The following is a 26,737-nucleotide window of genomic DNA, read 5'->3' on the forward strand; positions in this document are numbered from 1 at the left end:
ACCTTTGTACCTTGTACAAAGTTTGAAGTGCCTTTTAACTGTCAAATACTATGATTGACACCCATTAAAGTTGGAAATGTTCAGTCATAAAAGTGCATCAAACCACTGCCTGGAAGATGACAAACAGTCTATCAAATGTATACACAGGTACGATCTCTCCAATGTTCAAAAGAAGCAATTGAAAACTTATGTAAAATGCTTCATTGCTGTACATGTACCATGTACAAAGTTTGAAGTGCCTTATAAATGTCAAATACTAATATTGACACTCGAAGTGGGAAATGTTCAGTCATAAAGAGCGCAGCACACATCAGCATCAAACCACTGCCTATGGATAAGAAAACACAGTCTATAATACACTACGCAAGTATATATCTCTCGAATGTTCAAAACAAGCACTTGAAAACTTATGTTAAAAGCTTCATCATGTTGTACCATAAAGTTTAGTGCCCTGTAAACGTCAAATATCGTAATTGACACTCATTGTTGCAAAGGTTGAGTCGTAAGAGTGCAGCACACATCAGTATCAAACCATTGCCTGGGAGATGATACACACAATCCACAAGTATGAATATTAAAATAAAAAGCACTCAACAACTTATATGAAAAGCTTGAATACACAATGCATCAAGTGTAGGGCACGTATTGCCAACCGAGTCATACATGTGTACGTACCATGTACTTCAAAAAATTGTCTTGTCAGATGCTACCATGTTGTCCTGTCCAATGCTACCGACACTTTACAGGCTAAGTGTACGTACACAGCACTGTGATCTGCTGGTTAAGTTACTACTGTACTGAAAATGAGTTCTTCAAAACAAATCCAATAACAGCCTTTGATATATAATGTAAAGTTCAGTTAAACTTCAGTTGCACTTCCAAGCACAGCCACAAATCTTGTGTCACTTTACATGTCTTTGTACATGACACTGTAATATCTGGTGATAAAGTAACTGTACTGAAAAACAGAGTTCTCCAAGCAAATCCAGTAACAGCCAATCATGTAAAGTTCAGTTTATCTTCAATGCACTTCCAAGCACAAATCTGTGTGTCACTCTGACATCATGAAATGCAACCTACAATGTGTGAATCACAGAAACAGCAACTCCTCCATCACCAGATCTAAATGTAGACAGTCCCACAGCCAAACAACATAAAAAACATGAACCTAGAAATATTGGTTTTCATTTTCATGGACAAGTGCTCTACTCCCATCCACCACAATCAGTGTCTTCTTGCCAACAATCACCACAGAATGTCCAAGCACATCTGCATTGCTTGCAATCAATGTCTTCGTATCACCACAACACAGAATGCATGCCTTCTTGTGTACAAAGGAATTTTCTCAAAAGATATCAAGTAGCAGCCTTTGATGTAAAGTCCAGTTTATCTTCATTGCACTGCCAAGCACAAATCTGTGTGTCACACTGACTCAACGACATGTATGATCACGAAAAGTGTACGTAGAAAATGTGTGAATCACACAAACAGCAACTCCTCCATCATCAGATCTAAATGTACGACAGTCCCTCAGCAAAAAAAACCCATAAAAACCATGAAACTAGAAATATTGGTTTTCACTTTCATGGACAAGTGCTTTACTCCCATCCACCACTATCAGTGTCTTCTTGTCTACAATCACCACAGAATGTCCAAGCACATCTGCATTGCTTGCAATCAATGCCTTCGTATCACCACAACACAGAATGCATGCCTTCTTGTGAACAAAGGAATTTTCTCGTGCTATCAGTATCATATACCATACAGCAAGTTTCTCTATGATTATACATGTACTAGTGCTGTCCATGATCCATTGGACCAGACAGTCACCTGATACAAACGCAATTACACATATTGGACTGTATCAAACAAATCTTTCTCTATGGTCTAAAGTATTTAATGACACTTCGAGGAGAGTAAACACAAGCCGACTGAAAGTGATACATCCCATCCCTGTCCTTCTGTTGGGGCATGATCCCTTTTGTTATAAATCAACAGGACTTAAGTCGTCTGTGTTTACAAACTGCTACTGTTAGCTGCAGGGAATGCGCAGCAGTTGTAGGATTCTATAAGGTCTTTTGTTATAAGGTATAATGTAAGATCCATATAAACTTTGTGGGAGTTTGCTTAAAGCCTAAGTTACATGAAGTTACAGTCAATATTGAAGGAAAGTTTCTTGGCTGAATGACTTAAGCTTTGAAAGGATTACAAAATATTCATGGAAGCTTTTTTAAAAAAAACAAGTGTAAACAGAATCATGTACTTTGGATTTTTTCACCAATCTGCTAATGGGATATTGAATTTGTTTGATAAAACCCCAGTTGTTGATGTGATGTGGGGAGCTTGCACTTACCAAAGTGGGACATTTATTAATTTAAAATAGGATTAGGAGACAAAGTTCTTACATGAATCCTGTTCATACTTCCAGTTAATGCAAATGCGATAAAAATTTTGACGTCATATGGCTGTTTTGCTGCGAATGCTCTAAAGGAGTTGAGCACATTTCAACTTTTCTGAATCTTTCGTTGCAAATTTGTGTCATCAAAATTAGTATTTAATAGATGTTAAATTTGCATCGGGAATAAAGAATTTTAATTTTGGTTTTTACCCATACACCGATGCGTGTAGTTTGTGTACAACACCACCTTGTTACTCACCTACAACCCTATCTCTCATGACTAAATCTCTCTTCTGTCGAGACAACCTCTGTATCTCCTGCTCCATTATGGCTTGCATCTGGCTGCCATTACTCTTCATCATCAACCTCATCCTTTCCTTCTGTCCCTCTGTCCCCACATCCTCCCCATTCTCTTCACCATGGGACATATTAGCGTTGATAAACCTGCGCAAATGTCTCTCCTTGCTTGGAGAGAACTGTGATGATGATGACCCAGGCCTGTGAGTAGGAGAAGCCTTGTGAGTTGGCGATACGTTAGGCATGGATGTGAGCGCTGCATCATTTGGGGATGATTGTTGATGAGTGATTGAGTCTCCTAGATGAGATGAGTTTGTGGATGTTGAGGCTTCCTTTATCCCGAGTGTCTCATCTGGGTCTTTGTGGGATGTTTGGTGAGTTTCTGTAGTGGGTGGTTGTGCACCAGATACCCTGGAGATCGTTGTGGTGCTTTTAGTTTTGGATGACTTTTTGAACGATTTTTTGGATGAGTGTTTTGAAATGGAGAGGTGCCGTGAAATGGGCTTGTCATGTTTATCATTTGGTAATGATTCGGTAGCAATGTTTGGGTGCTCTGAATTGGCAGGGTGACTTGGGTGCCCATGGGTTGGACTGGGTACAGTGCAATGGGTAATGAGAGGTTCCTTTGGGTGCACCTGGGTGGCATTGCTGACTGGTGGCTGATCTGATGGATGTACTTCGGTGGAATTGCTGTATGAATCCTTTGATGGGTACAACTGGGTGGAATGGTTAATGACAGGCTCCTTTGGTGGGTGCACTTGGGCGTGTTGTGAAGCCTGATATTGACCTGGAGAAGGTGATAAGGAAGTTGCGTTGACACCCTCATCTCCTTCCCCAGAACCTGAGGTAACTGACCCCTCCATTGTCGTCCGTCTCTTTCTAGACGCTTTCCCTGTTCTAGATGCTTTCATTGACTAGTAACGACGTCACCTCCGCATTAGCAAAGCTATGTAGTAACCAAACAGACAAACGAGGGCAGCAGACTTCATCTTTTGTTGAGTTGTTCATGTGTGTTATGGACTTCATCTCTTCTTCTAAGCGAGCCAAGTCTGAATCGCCAGTTTGGTGCTGTGTTAAAAAAAAACAGAAACAAAATTGACACATTATTTCATTAATTTACATCACAATAACAAGAAAACCCCAAACAAACCAAACCAATATTCATTAAAGATTGGAACACTTGTGAAATTGGGCCCTGGTTGGAAATTTGTGTGCATAGTTTATTGTAAATTTCGCCCAACTATAATGATCATTTCACAGAATTACAGCCAAATGACATTTCACTTTTTCCCAATCACTTTTGTTATTTGTACCCCTTTGCAATTCAAAGAACAAATTCAAAGTTTGTGTTTTAAAAGGCACTAGACACATTTGGCAATTGTCAAAGACCAGTCTTCTCACTTGGTGTATCCCAACATAAGCATAAAATAACAAATCTGTGAACATTTTTGCTCATTTGTTCCACAACCTTGCAAGAGAATGAAAGAAAAAACGCCCTCGTTGCACACCTTATAACAAAAGGCTTCCTACATTAGCTTTTCCAATACACACGTACTTTCCCTTTTAAAAGAGAGAAGGCACAAACAGTCAACTAATTAAATAAAAGGGAAAAACCAAATCTTAATGGCCAATAGCCCGTGTAAAACAAGTTTGCACAATGACGGAGTCTAATACAAAGTGCAACAGTCGACACAATCAGTAGTCCCCAAGTTGCTGTAACCATTGTTGCGTTGTGTCCAAGCAACTCCTACTATACCATTGTAATGGTTAATACTCCACAGGGATCCAACATACCCTAAAGGCATTGGCAGATGACCCCACACTGATGGTATTCAATAGAGGCATTGAGTAGCCACTTATTGCAGCTTGCTGTCTGAGTGGTTTCAATCATTGCCGGAAACCAATCACGGTGGAGGCGTGCAAGGCGGGAAGTCGTCAAACCAATTTATTATTCTACTACATTTCCTGTTTTAAATTGCAATCAATTTTTCATACAAATGACAGTTTTTCTTGACGTACAGGTACAGGGTAGATTGATTCTACTCTTTGCTCTTTGGACAAAAAGTACAGTTATTGAGTGATGGAAAGAAACTAATTATCATCATGGAAAACCATTTGTTGATATTACGTCACTAAGTGGTAAAGGCTGCTTAGTAACACCAATCAAAGACTGTTAGAAAAGCCTGTAGAACAGATTAGTGAAACAGTGTTATAAGATTCTTGCCTGGCTCCTTCGTCAAAAGGTCACATATAAAAACTATAAGAAGTGAACCATGTTGCTGATTTACTGTTTTCCGACCTAGATCCATAATGCCATCTACAGTACTCATAGAGCAATAGAGCAAGGACTAGACTTGTGGACAAGTTGTTAATGGTCTTTCGTGGTTAAGCTTGGGCGATATCGCTGACAATATATCGCGATATTCGATATAATCGCGATTAATTAAATTTGACATCGTCAATCTTCAAACTCCCAGTGAAAGTTGTAGAAGAGACAGTCATAGCATAAGAGAGGTGTTCTAATGACCTATTCTTCTGGTTTTACTCCAAACCTATGGGGTACAAGATGTCTCAGCTAGGAAATACATCGCGAAATTGCGATACTTAATCGACATCGCGATATATCGTTATATATCGATATTTCGATTAAAACCAAATCGATCTGATATCGAAATCGTTTCCAAATTAGTATCGCGATATTTGATAATATCGTGGTATCGCCCAAGCTTAGTCGTGGTGAAATAGTCGAGTCGTGGTGGATAGCAAAATGATTCAGGTCTCCGCAATCAAAAACTGTTCTGGCACGAAGCTGCTGGCTGCCGACTACTACTGCATAGCACGGGAGCAGTAGTCTCGCGGGGAGCCAGCAGTCTCGCGAGAATACTGAGTGCGATCGATTAGCTTCCCCGGGTCGACCCCCGCGGTGCTCATCTGGGTGAGCCCCTGACAAGAGCTAACTGAACGATCACACTCACCCTCTCGTGGTGACGTCATGCACCTAAGGCCAGCCCCAAGTGAACCGTTCCACAAGCAGGACACTTGGGGCTGACCCGGTTAAGCCCCTGGAATGACGTCAAAGCTATTCGAACGTACCAGGGGCAGACCGGGGTCGACCCAGGGAAGCTAATCGAACGCACCCATTGCCAGTGGCGCAGGAATCGCAGAGAGAGTCGGAACGATATCACCGCGACAGACATTGAACTCACGTCTAAAGCAAGGACCAAAGATAAAACATTAACTCAGCCATCTCTTGCACTTAAGAGTACTTCTAAAAACTGTTACTGCACATCTCCATGATTAGATGTATTGTCAGAATTAATCCCAATACAGGCTTAGCATATAACTGTGGAGCTCTAGAAGTGCATATTTAGTCATGGGATTATGAGTTAATCCCTATAGAAGAGGGATTAGGCCTAACTGAAGTACAGGGACAGGGGTGTATTGTTGCTTCTAGAGTTGCCCTAGGGCTGATTGTAGCCCAATAACTCTATGACCAAACAGTGTGGACAATTCAATCAGCATTACAGTACTAACACACATTGATGTATCATGGGTAAAACCAAATTTAATATTCTTTATCGCCGATGCAAATTTACATCTATTTAAAAGTTGTTGCAGTACCCGCTGCTAAAATATAGGATTCGAACTGCCTCTTGGTACCGGGCAGTCTCAGTGGTCTAGTTGGTAAGACACAATTGCAAAGGTTGTGGGTTTGAATCCCACACGAGTACATGTAACATGCCTGTGATTTGTTTTCACAGGACTCAGGAAAGTACTGAGTATACAGTGCTAACACACATCGGTGTAGGGGTAAAACCAAAATTAATATTCTTCATCCCGATGCAAATTGAACATCTATATCATCCTATAATTCATTTCATTGAAAAAAATACACAACCAATCAATTGGTAATTTGTGTAACATGAGATTGACTTTGCCAGATTCAAAGTTTTTTTTTTTTTAATAGTAATGTTTCTCGCTCAGGAAAAGGACAAAATAACACGCAGTACAAAACATGCAAAAACACAACCACAGCTGTTTGTATTGAAGGAGCATGGTGGACATACCACAATGACACATCAATCAGTTCAGCACTATACTATATGTTACAAAATGTGATATTCTGTCTGTAAACAGTGTTCTTGGCTACCATAACAACCGTATAATGAGAAGGTAGAGTTTGGGAAAGGATCAAAGTAAGGTCACTTTGAACTCATGACTGGGTTATTTTATAAATGAACAGCTGGTAACAGAGATGCAACACAAAGTCAGTATGCAATGGAAAGTTGACGGACTGGATTAATACAAAGTTATCATTTTGGAAAACTTTTATCACAATTGAATTTTTTTGAAATTGATTTTTCTAAGCAAAAATGTTCATGTAACAACAAATTTGACTTTCATTTGCAAGAACACTTACTATATGATAGGGTCCAGTTTCATAGCTCTGCTTACCGCTTACTTGTTAAAGGGAAGGTACACGTTTGGTAATGATAAAAGACCAGTCTTCTCACTTGGTGTATCCCAACATAAGCATAAAATAACAGGCCTGTGAAAATTTGAACTCAATTGGTCGTCAAAGTTGTGAGAAAATGATGAGAGAAAAAACACCCTTGGTGGATGAGTTTGTGTGCTTTCAGATAGGAATAAAAGACCTCTGGCTTGAAGTCTTTTATTATTAGTGATAAATTACCTCTTTCTCAAAATCTATGCTATTTCAGAGGGAGCCGTTTCTCACAATGTTTCATACTATCAACAGCTCTCCAATGCTCGTTACCAAGTCAGCTTGAAGTTAATATTTGTTTTGAGTAATTTCCAAACGTGTACCATTTAAGCGCATTTCGGCAGTAATCCATAACAAGTGAAGCTTTGTTCAGTCAATCAAATTCATAATTTGTTGATATATTTTTACCTCACGCCTATGCATTCTAAAACCAGTTTGTGACCAGGAAGCTCAGAATACCTATTTCTTGAAAATATGACTAAGCCTACATTTGAAAATAATATTTAGGGGCCTCTGTAATTTGTCATTGGAACATTCTAATGCAAGTACTGATTATTATGCCATGAAGTGTAAAGGACTAAGTTGAAAGTTTATGTTAAAATATTAGTTTTTGAGAAAACTCTACCCAATACATGTATGTTATTATAGGCCTATGCGTTTAAAACTGCAAATCACAAAAATTCAAATCAGTTAACTGCACTGATCACATTTACAGCGCTCACACAAATTATGCCAATGCACAAAGTATGCACACAATGCCAACAGAGTCCCCTACATCAATTTTAGTCAATTATTAATTATGACTTTAGTCTATTTTGGTCTGTGGAGTATTGTACTTGTGTCCATGTACATGTAATCTTTAATAATTTATTACCGACTGATTAATTTATAACATGGGAGTGTTTCTATAGGTTAGACCATAGAGATGGATAGACCCTGTTGGAATTGGTTTCTGATACTTTATACACATAAATGATACACATTTGTACATGTATATATTCAACCGTTTTCATATGTAGATTCAAAAAGGCAGTTCTAAAATTGCCATATGGGACATGTTTGAACTTAAACTTTACACTCAAACACAGGGGCTCTAAGGTCAACTTCAGTTTTGTAATGCTTTCAATTTCAAAAACACTTGTTAAATTTGCTATTTCCCTTATTTAATACTCTTCCGAGAAATTTGAAATTTGTTCAGGGGGTACAGCAAAATGCCCGTCTGCAGTTTCCGCCATTTGGGACTCGATTCCTTTTTGTAAAGTTACAAAATGGCGGACCGGGAAGGCATGTGAAGTGGCACTCCGTGTTGTGAAATTGGTCAATACAACTCTGGTCACTTCCAATTCACTTACAGGGACAAGCCTGTTTTTCAATTCAATTGTCCAAAAATTCAAAATAGCAAAAACTACTTTCAGTGACTCCTTTTAAAAGCAAGCCATTAGTAGAGAAGTGTGCCACCACAAACATTAAATAGAGCTAGTAATATGCACATTGCAACAACAACCTTACCAAAAACTGGGCCGCGTAAGCATCAATCCATTCAAAATGCACCCCATTATCGGTGGTCATGACTTGCATTACAACTTGTTGAAAACAGCTACCATAAATAAAACAAACATCCACAAAAATATAGTTTGATGTACACAACATGCACAGTTCATACACTGTATTCAATTGAAAACTGCAAACATTTCTTATGTTCTTCCACAGGACATGTAGATGTAATGTCCCTCCATTGACTTCCAAAGCCTCTGCAAGTTCTATCTCTCAGGTACGTGTACGTACAGTTTGATAACAATACTTATTCTCACTTTTTTTCTGGTCTCTTTTTGCCGTTAGCGTTAAGAGTACTGGTTGTGCACTTAATATTCTCACTTTTTTTCTGGTCTCTTTTTGCCGTTAGCGTTAAATTGAAAGGCCGTATTGATTCTTTCTGGTGCTTGTGTACGTGTGAACAACTCGGTCAATAACTGACAGCTAATACCAAATGGTGATTTAGACTCTGGAGCTTTTTGTCATTAGGCATCAGAGCGAAGACACATTGCTTTATGAGTTAACAGTTTCGAAGCACACCAAATAGGGAGCTTGAGTGCACACATAGCAGCAGTTTGACTTGATGAGAGTTTTTGTTCATTTGTAATGGAGGGATCATCCATAGGGATAGAAAACTCAATCATTGGATTTGTGACCAACCAGCAGAGTGAACAAACAGTTAATACTGTAAAGTGTTTGTCTGTTCTCTACAGCTAACAAACAAGCAGAGTCATATTTTGTAAACAGTTTTGGATAAGACCTGAAACAATGATTCTGTTGCTACTAGAACTGAAATACACTCCAACTAGTTTCTGTAAATTGTAGACAGGGTTTCAGAGCAATAGTAAATGCAATGTCTTGTAGTGAATGATTTTCAATGAAGGTGACACTGCATTTAAAGGCACTGGACACCTTTGATAATTGTCACACACCAGTATTTTCACTTGGTGTGTTAGAAACTTTTGTTTAAAGCATAAAATAATAAATTTGCCTCAATTGATCATCAAATTTGCAAGAGAGTAATTAAAGGAAAAGAAAACCTAGTTGCATTATTTTGTGTGCTTTCAGAGTCATACTAAAAGGCTTCATTATTTGAGTGAGAAATTACAGCTCTTTCTCAAAAACTACGATATTTCAGAGGGAGCCGTTTCTCACAATGTTTTATACTCTCAACCTCTCCCATTACTTGTTACCAAGTAAGGTTTAATGTTAATAATTACTTTGAGTAAATACCAACAGTGTTCAGTGCCTTAATACAAGACTTACCACAAGACTGTGTGCAAATTCCCAAATAGTTACTGCAGTCTAGTAATAGATGACTTTGCTCAGTTTGTCAGCGAACTAAACCCAACGTCCAAATGCTCACGTGAAACATCTCATATCCAACTGATGATTCAATAACCACTACAAGTAGGTACTTCATGACTCCCCTAGTTACCAGTAAACATACCGTGATCTAATTAACCCTTATTGGACCTCATACAGCCACTATGGACTCACACTCACATGCACTGTTCTTCATTCGTTCGTTCTAGCTTCTTAATTAAAAAAGCTGTTCAAACATTATTGTGATTTTAATTAAATATTGGCTGTGCAATCAATGTAGAATCAGAGCCATATTGCACGAATAGAGGATGCATTTTCACATTTGAATACATCCTGTATTGTAATAGATGTTAAATTATATCGTTGCGGTACCCGCTGCCAAAACATAGGATTCGAACTGCCTCTAGCTGCCGGGCAACCTCGGTAGTCTAGTTGGTAAGACACTGCTCTAGAATTGCAAGGGTCGTTGGTTCGAATCCCACCCGAGTAACATGCCTGTGATATTTTTTCACAGGACTCGGGAAAGTACTGAGTATACAGTGCTAACACACATCGGTGTATGGGTAAAAACCAAAATTAACATCCTGTATTGTTTTTCTAGTTTTATTTCAATAGATGTTAAATTTTCATCGAGGATAAAGAATATCCATTTTGGTTTTACCCATGTACACCAATGTGTGTTGTGTGTGTTAGCACTGTGAACTATGTTCTGTTAGTACTGGGAAAGTACTGAGTGCTAACACACATCGGTGTACATGTATTTAATGGGTAAAATTAAAAATGAATGGTTTTATTTTATTACATGTAAATCCAACTATCAGTACATTTACTGTGTGACATTTTTCTGTTGAAGAGGTGAACTTTTTTGTTTTTACACGAGCATTTTAGCTAACTTGTCTGACATAGATATTTTTTTAACAGAGTGTGAAAAGTGGCTGCACTCTTGTTGCTGCAGTGCATGAGTTATTAATGCTTCATTTCAAATTTCAATGGGTACAGCAAAATGCCCGTCTGCAGTTTACGCCATTTGGGACTCGATTCCTTTTTGTAAAGTTACAAAATGGCAGACAGGGTAGGCATGTGAAGTGGCACTCAATGTTGTGAAATTGGTCAATACAACTCTGGTCACTTCAAATACAGTTACATAATTACTTCTGAAAACAAAATCGTTACAAATGATCTACGTTGTACTGTAAAAGAAAATGTCTGCTACCCCATTTTTAGTACAGTTCTTGTGGTTGCTTTTGCACTATGTATTGCATGGTGCATACATAGTGACAATAAGAACTGACGAAAACAATGTTTATAAATATAATGTAAATTGTCTGTAAGTATGTACCTACCGCAGATTTTAAGGACGAAAGTTGTCTACATTTCTACAACATGTGCAACCATACACTGTAAAAGCATCCAATAGTATCCATTCCGCACCAAACTGTCTGTCTGGTTGTCTGGCGTTCTATGTTACAACATTGAGTGAGCTTAGGAATGTCTGCAAACAACAACCATATCCACACGGATTGTTGACATTAATGACTGGTTTACACATTAACTGCAGGATTTCAATAATGGACTAACCATGGAGTAGAAGATCGTCCCATAAACATTACTGTTCAGTCCCAATACTGGAAACCACTATACTGCACATTGTGCATAGTGTTGTCCATTGTGACAAGCACTACTTTTTCTGAAGATTCCAGTATTGTCCAATTGAATACAACCATTGTACGTGTACATAGTAACACAGAAGCTTTGGGTTAGGGGAAGTCCTGGGATAATCCAAATATACGAACAGCAGAAAGATACAATGTACAAGCATAGAGAAAGGACAGTACAAGGTTCCTTATACTGCCACCACAGTAGAGGACAACACCAAACAAAACTCAAGAGCCCTTGACAATCCTGACAATAAAGCTTTGTCAACTGTTAAAAGATCCCAGAAGTGTTGAGAGATGTAGAGTAGCCACAATACAAGCACTTGATCCCTGGACTGTCGATGGCCACTTTATTTGTATCCATGGTGACTGCATACAGCAGGTTTAGGCCTAATCATAACGCTTAATCACACTATCAAAGCAAACATTATTTTTACAGCAGGTATGCTAAGCTATGTTTGATTATGAGACCAATTACAAATATTTGCTTGATGGCACGTTGTACACATTTATAAGGCTTCGCAAAGTGATTTGGCACAATCCACTGCAAACCATGCCAGAAAAACAAACCCTTGCAAGGGTGCGTTTTCGCGGCCGTCGTAACCAATAACTGTTTTGGTTGAACATGCCATTGGTTGAGCACTGGCCATTGATTGGAACATTTATTGGTTACGACTGCTAAAACGCATCCCTGGTCAAACCCTTTCCATATGTCTTGGTCTTGCTGATAATGAATTAACTGTATTTGACATGACCTGAACTCCAATCCAATCGCTGACTCTGGCACTGAACACCAGAGAAAAATTTCAAAGACCTCCCTTATAAGCAGAGAATATTGCGATTAAACAATTTTCTGCTGTAAGCAGAAATGAGCAGGATACCAGTCCAACAATATACTTGTGACATGTTAGTTTAGCTGGTAACCTTAAATTCTTGTAAGCGTAATTTTGTTATGCTTTGCTACTTTTTGTACTATATGAGTTGGGCTCAGAGCTTGAATCTAGTCTTTCGTACTAGACTACTCCGCCAAAAAACGCAGGTCTCTTCATACAATTTGATTATAAAATGTGACCCTAACAATAAGAGTCAACTATTTTGTATGCAGTTTTTTTGTGCTTTTAAAAAAGGTAACAAATGTCAAGTCAAAGTTTACTGAGTGAAAAGTGACTTTGTTCACTACACAAGTACTTTCTTGACCTCTTGCGCTTTGAAGGCTCTTACATGCTGGTAACCAGGTCGTTGTGAAGTAGGTGTTTACACATGGGCCAACTGTTAAATGGAATTTGTAACAAATAAACGGTGTAGTGTTCAAGGGGTCAACAGGTATATCTTGATGAATCGCCACAGTTAATTAAAAAAATAATAGCCAATAATTTATTTTTTTTCAAAACAATAACAAACCCCTTTCCATTCGCAAGAAGAATTTTTTACTGTAACAAACATTCATTTTACACCTGCGTAGGTGTTTTTCGCGGTCGACTCGTAACCATTAGCGTTTCAGTTGGACTTGCCATTTGGTTGATCACAGCTGGCAATGAAAAAACAGATAAAGTTAGTAGCAGGTTAGGCCTAGTACAGCAGTTGTACTGGTTATGACCGCAAAAGCGCATCCCCTACTAACACTCAGTACAGCATGGAGCTAGCTCCACGCTAAACATTAAATGATAACTTACTCAGCTGCCTGTTGTGAAGTAACTACACTGTACATTCGGACAGGGTCATGATGTGCTTAATTTGTTTTTAAGGAAAGGGGTGGTCAGCGCCATGTAACATTTCTGCTAAACACTGAGCTGCTACGCTGGATCTAGTTGCGATAACGTAACCCTCCTCCCGACGACAGAAGGAGGGTCACGTAACATTTCTGCTAAACACCGAGCTGCTACGCTGGATCTAGTTGCGATAACGTAACCCTCCTCCCGACGACAGAAGGAGGGTTACGTTACCACACAGACATATTTTCACTTGCATCTTGACCTCAGTTTGTAGCAATTTTTGTTTATATTTGTTCCTGTGACCAAGCCCAAGCACTTTTGCACCCAAGTACGACTATCCTATACTCCTCTGGAGGGATGTACTCATTGGAATACAGATAGAGAGTACTCCTATTCCTAACATGCTTAAGAGTCCTAGAACTATGATTGATGACTATGATGAGGTTTCGTTCAGCTGTATCGTCTCCCGTTACGGGAGACGATAGCCGGACGAAACCAAAATAGTTCTAGCTAGGAGAAGCCTCCGACAATCTGTCGAATACTGCAACAAACTCCCTACCCTACAGAGTACAGGATAAGTTGCAGGTGTAGTATGGCAAGTGGACAGAATTAGTGATGAGCTCCCCTTGGTTATGTCTATCAATGAAAGTGGTCATTTGGATTTAATATCCTGCCTTGGTCACTTTATATGCAAAGACGTCATACCATCATGTAGTTAATTTTGTTGCTGCTTGTGGTCACTCACTCACGTGCATACGTGCAAAGAACTAAACTGAGCTGAACTGCATGCTTTTGACAACCTTATTGAAGTTACACATAAAAGTGAAATTAAATGAGTTTGAACTATTTTACCTCCTCCATCATCGTATGTTTTTAAATGTTAAAACATGTTTTAAACTTTCCGGCACTGGTCAGTCACAGTACAGACCAATTACAAAAAAGCTAATATAAGTTTCCAGATGGGAATTACAACATTTGGTTAAAATGTTTACACTTCTTACCATTGAATGAAGTTTGTATGGCCAAATTACTCGTCCCCCACAACAAGTTGCAAAGTTGTCAACTCCATAAATGCAGCGCAACGGTTACACAAGTGATAAACTCCTACTATACGTACAGTTTACAGTGTACACCTACTGGATGTACCGCATGCATGCAGTTTACACTGCATGCATGCGGTACATGCACGCCCCGTACGTCTAAAATATCGACGGCTGTTTGATAAATAGCATTAGTAGCTGTTTCGTGTTATTTACAAAACTTTATTGTCTGTGGGGTGGCGTAAAGGGGGCGGGGCGGAAGGGGGAATGTCCAGGTGATATATGTTCCAAAGGGGATACATCGAAACTTTAGTTTAGTTTAAATGTCACATTAATTGGTTAAACTGAAAAGTAAGGCTCCATGTTGCAGACACTCTGTGGACCTTCCTTGAAAAATCCTAGTCTTCAACATTGAGAAAAACACTGTGTGGACGCTTGCGACTCCACATAGTGTTTCATGTGGACCTCTTTTGTTCTGGGGTCCACACTTCGTATAAAACACACAAACAAACCTATGGTGACAAAGAATATTAAAAAAAACCAAGAATTATATTGAAAGCACAAGTTGGACAAAACGAATAAATCTACGCAAGCACTTTCTGTTGATATTTATATTTCAAATATTTGCACTTTATTTCGTTAATAGAATGTCAGCTTTTTATGTTAAATTTGCAAAATGAGAACACATCAAAAAGTTCATAACGTACTGAAAGAAAATTTCATAAGGTGTAATAGGTGTCTACTTCTACAACCAAGGTGGCTAGTCATTAATCTTTGGGACTCTAATTTTTATTTGAAGAGAACACCATTGGTAAAATGCTTCCCTACTTCCCTACACTCGGTACTTTCCCAAGCTCTGTGAAAAAAAATCACAGGCATTACTCTGGTGAGATTCAAACCCACGACCCTTGCAGTTCTAGAGCAGTGACTTACCAACTAGACTACCGACGTTGCCCGGTAGCTAGAGGCAGTTAAGACCGTAAACAATTTAAAATTCTTTGAGGTTCAGCTCCTTGTTACCATTTTGGCAGAGCACTGCGTGAGACACTCAAATGATTTGGCTCGTTTCTTGCTTTCGGTGAAATGGAAAAGAAACCAATCAGCAAACATCAAATGGTTACTGTTCGTCCTAAATTTCAGGAAGTTTCCAGTACTACAATATCTTTTACTCAATCAATCACAGTTTAAGTGAAATTAAAGTTTTGACCAATGTTGTAATATCTCTTAATTAACCGGGCCGGGCCCAATTTCATAAAGCCTGCAAGTACAAAAAACTTGCTTAGCACAGAATTGCATTGCTCAGCAGAACCAGGTTACCAGCCATTTAAATTAAATTTGCATTGTTACGGCCGACTCATTTTTTGCTTAGCAAAGAAATTTGTCAAGGAGTATTTTCTGCTGAACAGCGTTATGAAATTTGGCCCTGATCCTTGTCATTTGATTGGTGAATAGTATCATATGATGTGAATTGTTTTCTCTGACAAAATGTGTTTACTTTAAGGAATACTATTTTTGTTTAAACACAATGTTAATATAGCACACGTTTACAGCATTACATGCATGTCCTTACAGGGCATTTTGAATTAATATCTCATGACTAAATCTTATAAAGCTGCTTGACTGTGACTTTTGTATCATAAATAAATTTGCTAAGCAAAAACCGCTGTAGTATCAACACATGTATCAAACATCAGACATGCTTAGGATTAGTCCTAGGCGATATTAAAAGTGTATGGCTAGTCCTAAGTTAGGACGAGTAATTTGTCCTAACTCAAGATAACCCTTAGTCTTAAGTCTGAAGTCCACCCAGCTCATGTGCAGTGAACAGGTGTATGCCCACTGGTGCTTACTCTCTAAATGTAAAAGAGTGAAAAACACCACTCTTTACATTTCGAGTTGTCCCTCATGTGGCTCTTTAAAAAGGAGTGGTGGTTATTTCACTCTCTTAGAGGCGTTTCACTCCAGGCTAGGAGTGAAAAATCACTCAAAAAGATGTAAACTTCAATCTAAAAGAGTGGAAGACCACTCGAAAAAGGGTTGTTCCTCATATGGCTCTTCAAAGAGTGCTTTTTCACTGTTTTACATTTGGAGAGTATTCTCACACCTGTTCTAGGGTATCCAATGCCCTTTCAGACTTTGAGTACTGTTTTTCCTTTTAAGTTACTACCGTAATAAAGTGGACTTCTTCATTTAAACAGAACTGTCAATTTGTTGCCTGAACTTACAACTGTTTCACTGAGTTATTCGTACAAAAAAACACATTTGTCACTTAATGAAAACCTAACAAAGAGACATGCATACAGAGTACCATGTACAAATGAGATCATGAGATCAATCACTTTGTAATAATGAGCTTTGTGAAAATGCTTAACTTAAAGGCAGTGGACACTATTGGTAATCACTCAAAATAATTATTAGCATAAAACTTTTCTTAGTGACCAGTAATGGGGAGAGGTTGATGGTATAAAACATTGTGAGAAATGGCTCCCTCTGAAGTGCCATAGTTTTCGAGAGAGAAGTAATTTTCCAAGAATTTGATTTCGAGACCTCAGGTTTAGAACTTGAGGTCTCGAAATCAACTATCTAAACGCACACAACTTCGTGTGCCAAGGGTATTTTTTCTTTCATTATTATCTCGGAAGTTTGATGACCGATTGAGCTAAAATTTTCACAGGTTAGTTATTTTATGCATATGTTGAGATACAACAAGTGAGAAGACTGGTCTTTGACAATTACTAATAGTGTCCACTGCCTTTAAGAAGGTTGTTAGACATGTCACTTCATGAAATAACAAAAGTCATACCTCGCATGTTTGGCACAGTGCCAGCACTTTCAATGGATAAAATGGAGAATATTAATTTGTCACTTTGTGAAAATAAAAGATGGCAAATCTAGTGATCCTTCGATCATGCTAATAACATTACAAGTTGGGTCCTGAAACTTGCTGAAAATGTTAACAGCAATGAGTATATCAAGAATTTATACAAAAACTTAATTCCGATCTTTTTTATTTAGATGTTTGGGGTTGAACAAAGAATTGACTAGAGTGGGATTCGAACCAACGACCTCCGGATTAATGTGCTGGCGCTCTACCAACTGAGCTATCTAGCCCTATGTTGGCGGTGTGCCTATTTTGTCAATATCTTTGTTCAGGGGTGCCAGTCAGAAACCACATTATTTTTTGACACATTTAAGCGGTGACCAAACGGTAACCATGGGTTATGACAAGGCTCTATCAAAAACAAACAGAACTATTAGTCTCAGGAACGGAAGGAAAAATTGTCTTCATCTAAATGTGGACTGGTCTAGGTAATTTAAAAAAATAAACATATTGTGTTGTTAAATTTAAAACAAAAAGACAATGAGTTTTCAACTCTAGTTTCAATAGGCTTTTCTAGCTCATATGTTATAAAATACTGCAACTGATTTGTGTTGCTACCATCCCCAAAACACGATGTTAAAAACTCAAGTACATGGAAAAACAGGGTATAAGAGGGGAAAAACAAGAAAAATTTGAGTTGAAAAATCAATTAAATTAAAAAATAATTAACAATTCTTTACACAGTGCACGGCTCTAATTTTCTACATCTTCATTGTAAAAAAAAAAGGGTGACAAAAAAACACTTTGACAACGAACCGAACAACCCAACAAATATTCTACATACATGAACTTGAATACATTTAAAGTTTTTTGGTTTTGTTATATTTACAACTGTTTTAAACAAATGGGAAGGAAATGAAAATATAATAAAATTTACAAACCCAAAGTATTTTGTGATTTTACCCCCAAAAAAGGTTTACCATTAAACTGGGCATCCGGACAGAGCCTGTGCACTTAATGCCAACATAGGCTGCGCTAAAGCTCAACATATTTCTTTAAATTGAAACTTTTGTTTCAAGAAATAGTTGAAGCTTAACATTACTGTTTCTCCCAAATTACATTTTGGATATTTAGAAATAAATTTAGAAAGAAGGGTAACATACTAATGCTATAAGAGCAAGACAAACAAACATGAACAATACATTTGATGTCAACAATGACTTTAAATAAATGTTAGTATCAACATATTAAACTTGAGTACCTCCTTCAACTGACAAATCAGTGTGTTAGTCAAACAACATCGGGGGCCACTTTCATAAAGCTGTTAAGCAGAAAATACTGCTTCACAAACTTCTTTGCTAAGCAAAAAAATAGTGGGGCACCATTCAGAACAATAATAAACTTAATGCAGTTTTGGATGGTATGCTATTGCAAAGGTTGTGAATTCGAATCCCACCCGAGTGATATGCCTGTGATTTTTTTCCTGGCAGAACTCAGGTAAGTACCTAGTATACAGTGCTAACACACAGCAGTGTATATGGGTCAAACCAAAATGAATATATTTTTTCCTGATGCAAATTAAAAACATCTACATGTATTAAACCTATTTCTGTTAAGCAGAAATTTTTGTTTATGTGCATTATTTATGTGCATTATTTTTCTGTGCTTAGCAATTTTTTGTGCTTACAGGCTTTATTAAATTGGGCTCAGGTGACTGGATGCAAACTCACTGCTCAAATTCAATTTGGTAATCGCAAGAAGGTTTTATCTTCTTCATGAAAACCCTTGATCAACAATAATCTTGGATGTTCATACATGTTAGAAATGGCCTTGTTTTACTCAACTAAACAGGTATTTGGAAGCAATTTGTGACGTTTGGACGGGGATACATGGTGAAACAAGGGCAACAGTTTAACTAGGGTGGGTCTGTCATTCCCTATACTTTTAACGGTAATTATTGTTTTGCATTTTGCTTTTGGCAAACAGCAACCAGTAGCTATGTTACACTGACACACTGACATTAAACCTTTAACCAACACCAAGAAATCATTTGGAGTTATTATTTAACAAATACTTACACCTCCACTGCTCTACTCACCATATGAAAAATAAATATTAGTGTCTCAAAACATTTGAAATTTTCTTTGAACTCAATCAAATAAATTTGTAAATAGTATTTACAACAATCAATATATATATAAAAGAGAACTGCTGCAATAAATTGTTAATATTCTGTAAAGATGTGTATAATTAAGTTAATTGGAATTTAAAATACATTGGAGGCCATGATTATTAGAAAAAAATAAACAATTCATTTCAAATGCTATTTGAAACGGTGCAGACGTTGACCGTTTGGTGAAGCATTACATTAAAACTGTATCAAGTTAGGGACTGTATAATTATACAAATTACATTTTGGCTGCGTTGTGTATTACTGCATCTATAAATAGCACTGTTCACTAATGCTAAAAATAGAAGCTTAGTACCTGGATCTCAGACAAATAAACAAAATTTCACAAACATATGCGCGAAAAACGTGTGTCCATGTTTTATGAATATACACTACTATAAGTGCCAATTGGCGAGTTGATGATTCCGTGATCTTGTTAGTGGTGAAATGTTTGTCTAAGTGCTATTCTCTGCACAACCATTGAACAAACCACATTATATTTGATGCTAGCTAGGCTTAATGGCTTGGTAAATGTTTCAAACCAAATAAAACTACTCATGAGATGTAAAAATGAAAGGCAGCCTAAAGTCGTGTTCCCATTGGACCTTTTCTTCCGCTGCCATGTGAAAAGTTACCATGACTGGCTTTCTACCGTGCATTCCAACCAGGACTTATAATCCTGCGGCGTTTGCATAGCATTTCACAGCATGGTCACGGTAGGTTTACAGCGCGGAGCTGTACCCATTGTACTTTTAGCGTTACTATGGCTGCGCGGAGGTCTTCACGGTCGCGGTAAGTTGACAGGGAGGTCAGTTTACCATGCGTGCGCATTGGATTTAATTTTGTCATTCTACAGAAAAGTTGCAGTACTTTAACAACAAAAAGTGGGAACACAGCTTGACAACAAATTTCGAGGACAGACGTTCCTCAAAATCTTAGAGTTTTGATCTGCTGATAATTTACCAAGATGATACAAGAAAAGTACAGTAACTCCAGATATTCACTGCAAAACTAAATACATTTTCTTCGGCTGAAGTATACAAGGATATCAAGCACACATATAATGACCAGCTCAAGTCCACTGCTTCTTAGTTCCAGTATTGCATATGTTTTTCTCAATTTACCAGGGGCCGATTTCACCAAGAGCTAAGATTGATCTTAACTGCAAATCAATGGACCCTTCCCATGAAATATGCTAATTACATTCACGCATGCGTAAAGACCCTGTTGGTTGGCAAACACCATAGAGTTGTGCACTAAGCAGACGCACAATCGCGTCTGCGTCACGCACCCATTAGCCGTGTGCAAAACAGCGCGATGTTCCCTCATTTTGCCAACCAAAACGTTAGTGCGCAAGCGCTATGTGAAATTTACATATTTCATGGGAAGGGTCTATTGTAGTTGCTTAGTGTGATGTCACAATACAAATCACCATTGGTAAAACTAACTTTGTCCAAGGCTTTTTTCACAAGCACCGGCCACTGAGCCCCAAATTCACTCAGGGTACTCTTTATTTGATATACAGTACTTGATACCGTGGGGTCGAAGCATGTTTTTTAAAAGGTTTTTCAACCTCGTACAAACAAAGCTGTTTGCAGTTCGTCATCCAACGCTACTCAAAGCAAGGTGCTTGCATAAAGAGCCTTGGACAAGGCTCTGGTTATACTGACATTTTGTCTTGCCATGCATTGTATTGCTTTGTGAAATCGGCACCAGGAAACTTGCACTCATAGTTATACTGCTTCAAGCTATTAGAATGCTAAACATAAATTTGATTTTATAATCATAACTCGAAGAGTTAATTCTTTTTGTGAAGTTTTTCTTGAAAGGTTACAAGTCGGTAACAAATTAATTCACTTCCAAGAATATAATCCACCTTTCAGAGAGCTGTACTAGAAGAGTTGTTTCTTTCTTTGCAAACATTGAAATATAATGAATTCCAGTAAAATGAGGATTAGTCAAAATAAATTTATTTGTTTGCTTAAATCTTCAAAATCATATTTGAGACAAGACGAAAAATACATTCTGCTGCCCAACAACATTGAACACCAGCATTCCACAGACTTTTTGTTTCAGCTTTTAATTTCTTTTACAATTTCTCAGTTCTGTTGTTGGAGCTGATTAGAGGGAAGGGTCTCTTCTTGCGAGGCTGGACCGTCTGCACAGATCCGTTGGCTTTGCCATTTTTCCCCTGACGCTTCTTGGAGTCGAACAATGTAGTTTCTTCGTCACTGTCATCATCTGATTCCGATATCATGATACTGCTACTCTGCTTACCTGTAACCAATTATCAACAATAATAAATAATAATAATGACAACTTATTAATAATGAAAACTTAAAAGTTTTGGGTACTTTTTGTAACACAAAACACATTGTCCACAGATTTACATTAAAGACAATGGACACTATTGGTAAATGTCAAAGACCAGTCTCCTCACTTGGTGTATCTCAACATATGCATAAAATAACAAACCTGTGAAAATTTGAGCTCGAATGGTCGACAGAGTTCCGAGATAACTACATGTATGAAAGAAAAAAACACCTTTGTCACACAAAGTTGTGTGCTTTCAGATGCTTGATTTTGAGACCTCAAATTCTAAACTTGAGGTCTCGAAATCAAATTCGTGGAAAATTACTTCTTTCTGGAAAACTACGTCACTTCAGGGGGAGCCGTTTCTCACAATGTTTATACTATCAACCTCTCCCCATTACTCATTACGAAGTGAGGTTTTTTGCTGATAATTATTTTAAATAACTACCAATAGTGTCCACTGCCTTTAAGCTCACACAGTTGGAAGATGGTGGCAGAAAGCTTCGCTTAAAATATTACTTGCTGGGGTGCTGTAGTTTTTGAGCATTTAATAAAACAAGTCACATAAATATGTTTCACATGCTGAAATAATTTTTAGTCTCACCTAGAAAAATATTATTTTCGTAACTTGTTTTACTCATTTCTCAAAACTACAGCAAGTGATATTTTCAGGGAAGCTTTCTACTCTCATAATCTTCAAACTGTGTAAGTTTAGTGTAAATCTGTGGACATTGTGTTTTGTTGCCTACAAAAAGTACATACACCCTTTAAGTGCATAAAATCCACAAAATTGCTCATGGTGCTAAATACAAAAAATAACAAACTCATGTACAATAATCAACATGGAAACATTAGCCAAGCTAAAAAGAAATTCAGAAAACAGTACATGTGATAGAGAAATACAAAACATAATATCTAACAAAACACAGCAGGGTAAAAAATAAAACATTTACTCAAATACTTAATTGAAAAGATGAGTCTTAATTTTTTTTAAACTGGGTTAAAGCCATTATACACTTTCGGTAAACACTAGCCCAAGTCCCACACTTCGTGTATCACAACTTATATATAAAATAACAAACCTGTAAAAAATTAAGGCTTAATCGGTCATCGGAGTCGGGAGAAAATAACGGGAAAACCCACTCTTGTTTCTGCACGTTTCGTCGTGTCATGACATGTGTTTCAAATAAATCCGTAATTCTCGCTATCGAGAATTGATATTGTTTTAATGTTTTCTCAAAAAGTAAAGCATTTCATGGAACAATATTTCAAGAGAAGTCTTTCACCAAAAACCCTGTAAATTATTTGTAAATCTGTGAACTTTTTATTTTTTTTCTGTACCGAAGGTGTATAATGGCTTTAAAGAAACAGATCATTTTACTTGTGCTGCCAATTTCCCCTTGATTACCTCGGTTTGCACATATAAAAAATGTAAAAAAATATAAAAATAAACTACACAAATATTTAAACGAGACAATAAGATTGTATGTCTATATATATATATATATATATATATATTATTCAAATTAAATTAAATGGCTAATACAAAACTAAAACACAAAAGGGAAGGGTTTTCAGGATATAGTGGGGTGACAGGGAACAAAGTGAGATGGTACAGGGAAGAAACAAGGAAAGGTTGAGAGTGAGGAGAGGGGAGGGAGGGCAAACAAACATGGGTGTGGAAAAGGTCAAGACACAAGTGTCATGAACGGGACTCGAACCCACACTCTAATGACTCAGTAACCTGTGCCCAATTTCATGGCTCTGCTTATCGTAAGCACAGAATCGGCTCTTACGGAAGCAGGGAATTCTGTGCTTACGGCAAGTGTATTTCACAGGCTAGCGGCGAATTTTGGCTTCTGCGCGTGCGTACTCCACTTTACTAGGCATTCTACGCTTACAAGGCTAGCGCAGAAATTCGGCGCTTGCAAGTAAGCGGAGAATCGTGATCGTAAGCGCAGAATTCGGAGATAAGCAGAGCCATGAAATTGGGCCCAGAACTTGAGTCTGAGGTACTCAATACTTTGAAGTAAATGTTATGATTTGGTGCCTTGATGCGTTATTTTAGTTAACTTATCAAAATGAAATCAACAAATAATGATGTAACTGCACTGTATTAGTTGCAGATAATAACAAATATGGAGAAGCGTAAAGGATGGTGTGTTAGCATGCAAACAAAAGCAAAATACAAAACACAACAATGCAAAATATGTACTGTGTAAAAGACACAAGGTTTCACTCCTTTCTGCTCGACTCCTAAGCACACAGCCAAACCTGTAACGCTTAACATGTCTTGCTCAAAGACAAGAGTGTCATGAATGGGATTCCAACCCTGTGAAAGGTTTCACTCCTTTCTGCTCGACTCCTAAGCACACAGCCAAACCTGTAACGCTTAACATGTCTTGCTCAAGGACAAGAGTGTCATGAATGGGATTCCAACCCTGTGAAAGGTTTCACTCCTTTCTGCTCGACTCCTAAGCACACAGCCAAACCTGTAACGCTTAACATGTCTTGCTCAAAGACAAGAGTGTCATGAATGGGATTCCAACCCTGTGAAAGGTTTCACTCCTTTCTGCTCGACTCCTAAGCACACAGCCAAACCTGTAACGCTTAACATGTCTTGCTCAAAGACAAGAGTGTCATGAATGGGATTCCAACCCTGTGAAAGGTTTCACTCCTTTCTGCTTGACTCCTAAGCACACAGCCAAACCTGTAACGCTTAACATGTCTTGCTCAAGAACAAGAGTGTCATGAATGGGATTCCAACCCTGTGAAAGGTTTCACTCCTTTCTGCTTGACTCCTAAGCACACAGCCAAACCTGTAACGCTTAACATGTCTTGCTCAAGAACAAGAGTGTCATGAATGGGATTCCAACCCTGTGAAAGGTTTCACTCCTTTCTGCTCGACTCCTAAGCACACAGCCAAACCTGTAACGCTTAACATGTCTTGCTCAAAGACAAGAGTGTCATGAATGGGATTCCAACCCTGTGAAAGGTTTCACTCCTTTCTGCTCGACTCCTAAGCACACAGCCAAACCTGTAACGCTTAACATGTCTTGCTCAAGGACAAGAGTGTCATGAATGGGATTCCAACCCTGTGAAAGGTTTCACTCCTTTCTGCTCGACTCCTAAGCACACAGCCAAACCTGTAACGCTTAACATGTCTTGCTCAAGGACAAGAGTGTCATGAATGGGATTCCAACCCTGTGAAAGGTTTCACTCCTTTCTGCTTGACTCCTAAGCACACAGCCAAACCTGTAACGCTTAACATGTCTTGCTCAAAGACAAGAGTGTCATGAATGGGATTCCAACCCTGTGAAAGGTTTCACTCCTTTCTGCTCGACTCCTAAGCACACAGCCAAACCTGTAACGCTTAACATGTCTTGCTCAAGGACAAGAGTGTCATGAATGGGATTCCAACCCTGTGAAAGGTTTCACTCCTTTCTGCTCTACTCCTAAGCACACAGCCAAACCTGTAACGCTTAACATGTCTTGCTCAAGGACAAGAGTGTCATGAATGGGATTCCAACCCTGTGAAAGGTTTCACTCCTTTCTGCTCGACTCCTAAGCACACAGCCAAACCTGTAACGCTTAACATGTCTTGCTCAAGGACAAGAGTGTCATGAATGGGATTCCAACCCTGTGAAAGGTTTCACTCCTTTCTGCTTAACATACTGCTTAACATTTCTGCTTAACACTGCTTAGACATTTCACCATTATTAGACTCCACTGGTCTGGATGTTGAGTTCACTTGGAGATTTGGACTGTGTGAAGCCTTTTTCATACTTTCTTGCGATACAAATTTTGATGTTGCCAATTTGCAATTAATATTTTGGAAGATTTGAGCTGTGCTCAACTCCTGCGAAACACTTGCAGGGAAAACAGGGCTGAGACGTTAACAATCATATCGCATTGGCATTCTCAGGAAGTATGAACCAGGGGCCGATTTCACAAAGCAATAAATTCATCGTAAGACAAATTTTCAGTATCACCATATAGAGATTTGTATTGTGACATCACACTTTACTTAGCAACTATGACTGATTTGAAGTTACGATCAATCTTTGTGAAATCGGCCCCAGGCTTTAGACTGAGGATGGCTCCTTCAAAATATCACAATTCCTTGTACAGATTTGGTTTTTCTTTTGTGTCATGTGGTAAAACACCATTTACTGTAGAAAACTGCCATACTGCCGAGGGCATCACAACAAAAGCACGGGGCACCACAGCAATTGCTGTGGCTGCCGTGGGTTCATTTTGAAGTTGAAGATTCATGAGCAGAATACAGAATGCATTTGTGAGGACTATGATTAGCAACAGAGTCTAAGGAAGGGAAACCCTCAACAACAAAATGGTAAAGCAAAATCAAATTAAATCAAACAAAATAAATGAACTAAAGAATACAAAGAAAAAACCATCACCTTGGAAAGAGCCTTTGTCAGTCAGTTTATCAAGGACACTACCTGGAATAGGTTGAGCAGAGCAGACACCAAGGAGGAAGATGACAAAGATGTAGAGAAGAGAATGAGATGGTTAAGGGCATGGATGGAAAGAAAGTTACAAAGTCATGGAGTTTGGAGAATATGAGAGAGGTATTAAATTGACAAGAAGATGGAAGAGAGAGGAAACGTAGCAGGGTCCAGAGGAAAGTGGATACAGCATGGAGGATAAGGGAACAGCCAATGGTTGTTCATAGATGTTTTTGTTTTAGGGTAATATAGAGAAGAGAATGAATGAGATGGGTAAGGGTAAGAATGAAGGGCAAATGACACAGTCATGGAGTTTGGAGAAGATTAAAATGACAAAAGGGTGGAAGAGGGTGGAAAGGTAGCAGAGTCCAGAAGGGAAGGGGATACATCATGGAGGATTATGGATAAGGGAACAACACAGCAGTAAACATCAAATGAATGTTAACAGATGTTTTTGTTTTAGGGTAATATAGAGAAGATCATTAATAAGATGGTTAAG

General features: G+C 38.3%; 2 protein-coding genes and 1 non-coding gene across 14 annotated transcripts in view; all 3 read right to left on the reverse strand.

Annotated features, from left to right (window-relative positions):
* Nucleotides 1-14,560, reverse strand: part of LOC117300677 — a 49,237-nt gene extending 34,677 nt beyond the window's left edge. For 2 of the 7 annotated variants that reach the window (XM_033784398.1, XM_033784395.1), the window contains exons 1-2: nt 14,427-14,560; nt 2,658-3,763 (exon numbers count right to left, since the gene is read on the reverse strand). In XM_033784398.1, the coding sequence (XP_033640289.1) occupies nt 2,658-3,606 (949 nt within the window). In that variant the 5' untranslated portion in view covers nt 3,607-3,763; nt 14,427-14,560. Of the gene's footprint in view, nt 1-2,657; nt 3,764-8,708; nt 8,730-11,401; nt 11,422-14,426 lie in introns of those variants that run through there. The other 5 variants (XM_033784401.1, XM_033784399.1, XM_033784402.1 and 2 more) reach the window with 4 other exon arrangements.
* A 2,943-nt stretch (nt 14,561-17,503) lies between these two features.
* Trnan-auu lies at nt 17,504-17,576 on the reverse strand. Its single transcript has one exon. It is a non-coding gene; the product is annotated as a tRNA-Asn (tRNA).
* A 3,268-nt stretch (nt 17,577-20,844) lies between these two features.
* LOC117300624 (dyslexia-associated protein KIAA0319-like protein) overlaps nt 20,845-26,737 on the reverse strand; it is a 52,079-nt gene continuing 46,186 nt past the window's right edge. For 3 of the 6 annotated variants that reach the window (XM_033784300.1, XM_033784298.1, XM_033784296.1), the window contains 2 exons: nt 26,191-26,232; nt 20,845-21,733 (listed from right to left, as the gene is read on the reverse strand). In XM_033784300.1, the coding sequence (XP_033640191.1) occupies nt 21,546-21,733; nt 26,191-26,232 (230 nt within the window). In that variant the 3' untranslated portion in view covers nt 20,845-21,545. The remainder of the gene's footprint in view (nt 21,734-26,190; nt 26,233-26,737) is intronic. The other 3 variants (XM_033784301.1, XM_033784299.1, XM_033784302.1) reach the window with 2 other exon arrangements.

The sequence above is a fragment of the Asterias rubens genome, chromosome 16, assembly GCF_902459465.1.
Source record: "Asterias rubens chromosome 16, eAstRub1.3, whole genome shotgun sequence".
NCBI classification, from domain to species: domain Eukaryota; kingdom Metazoa; phylum Echinodermata; class Asteroidea; order Forcipulatida; family Asteriidae; genus Asterias; species Asterias rubens.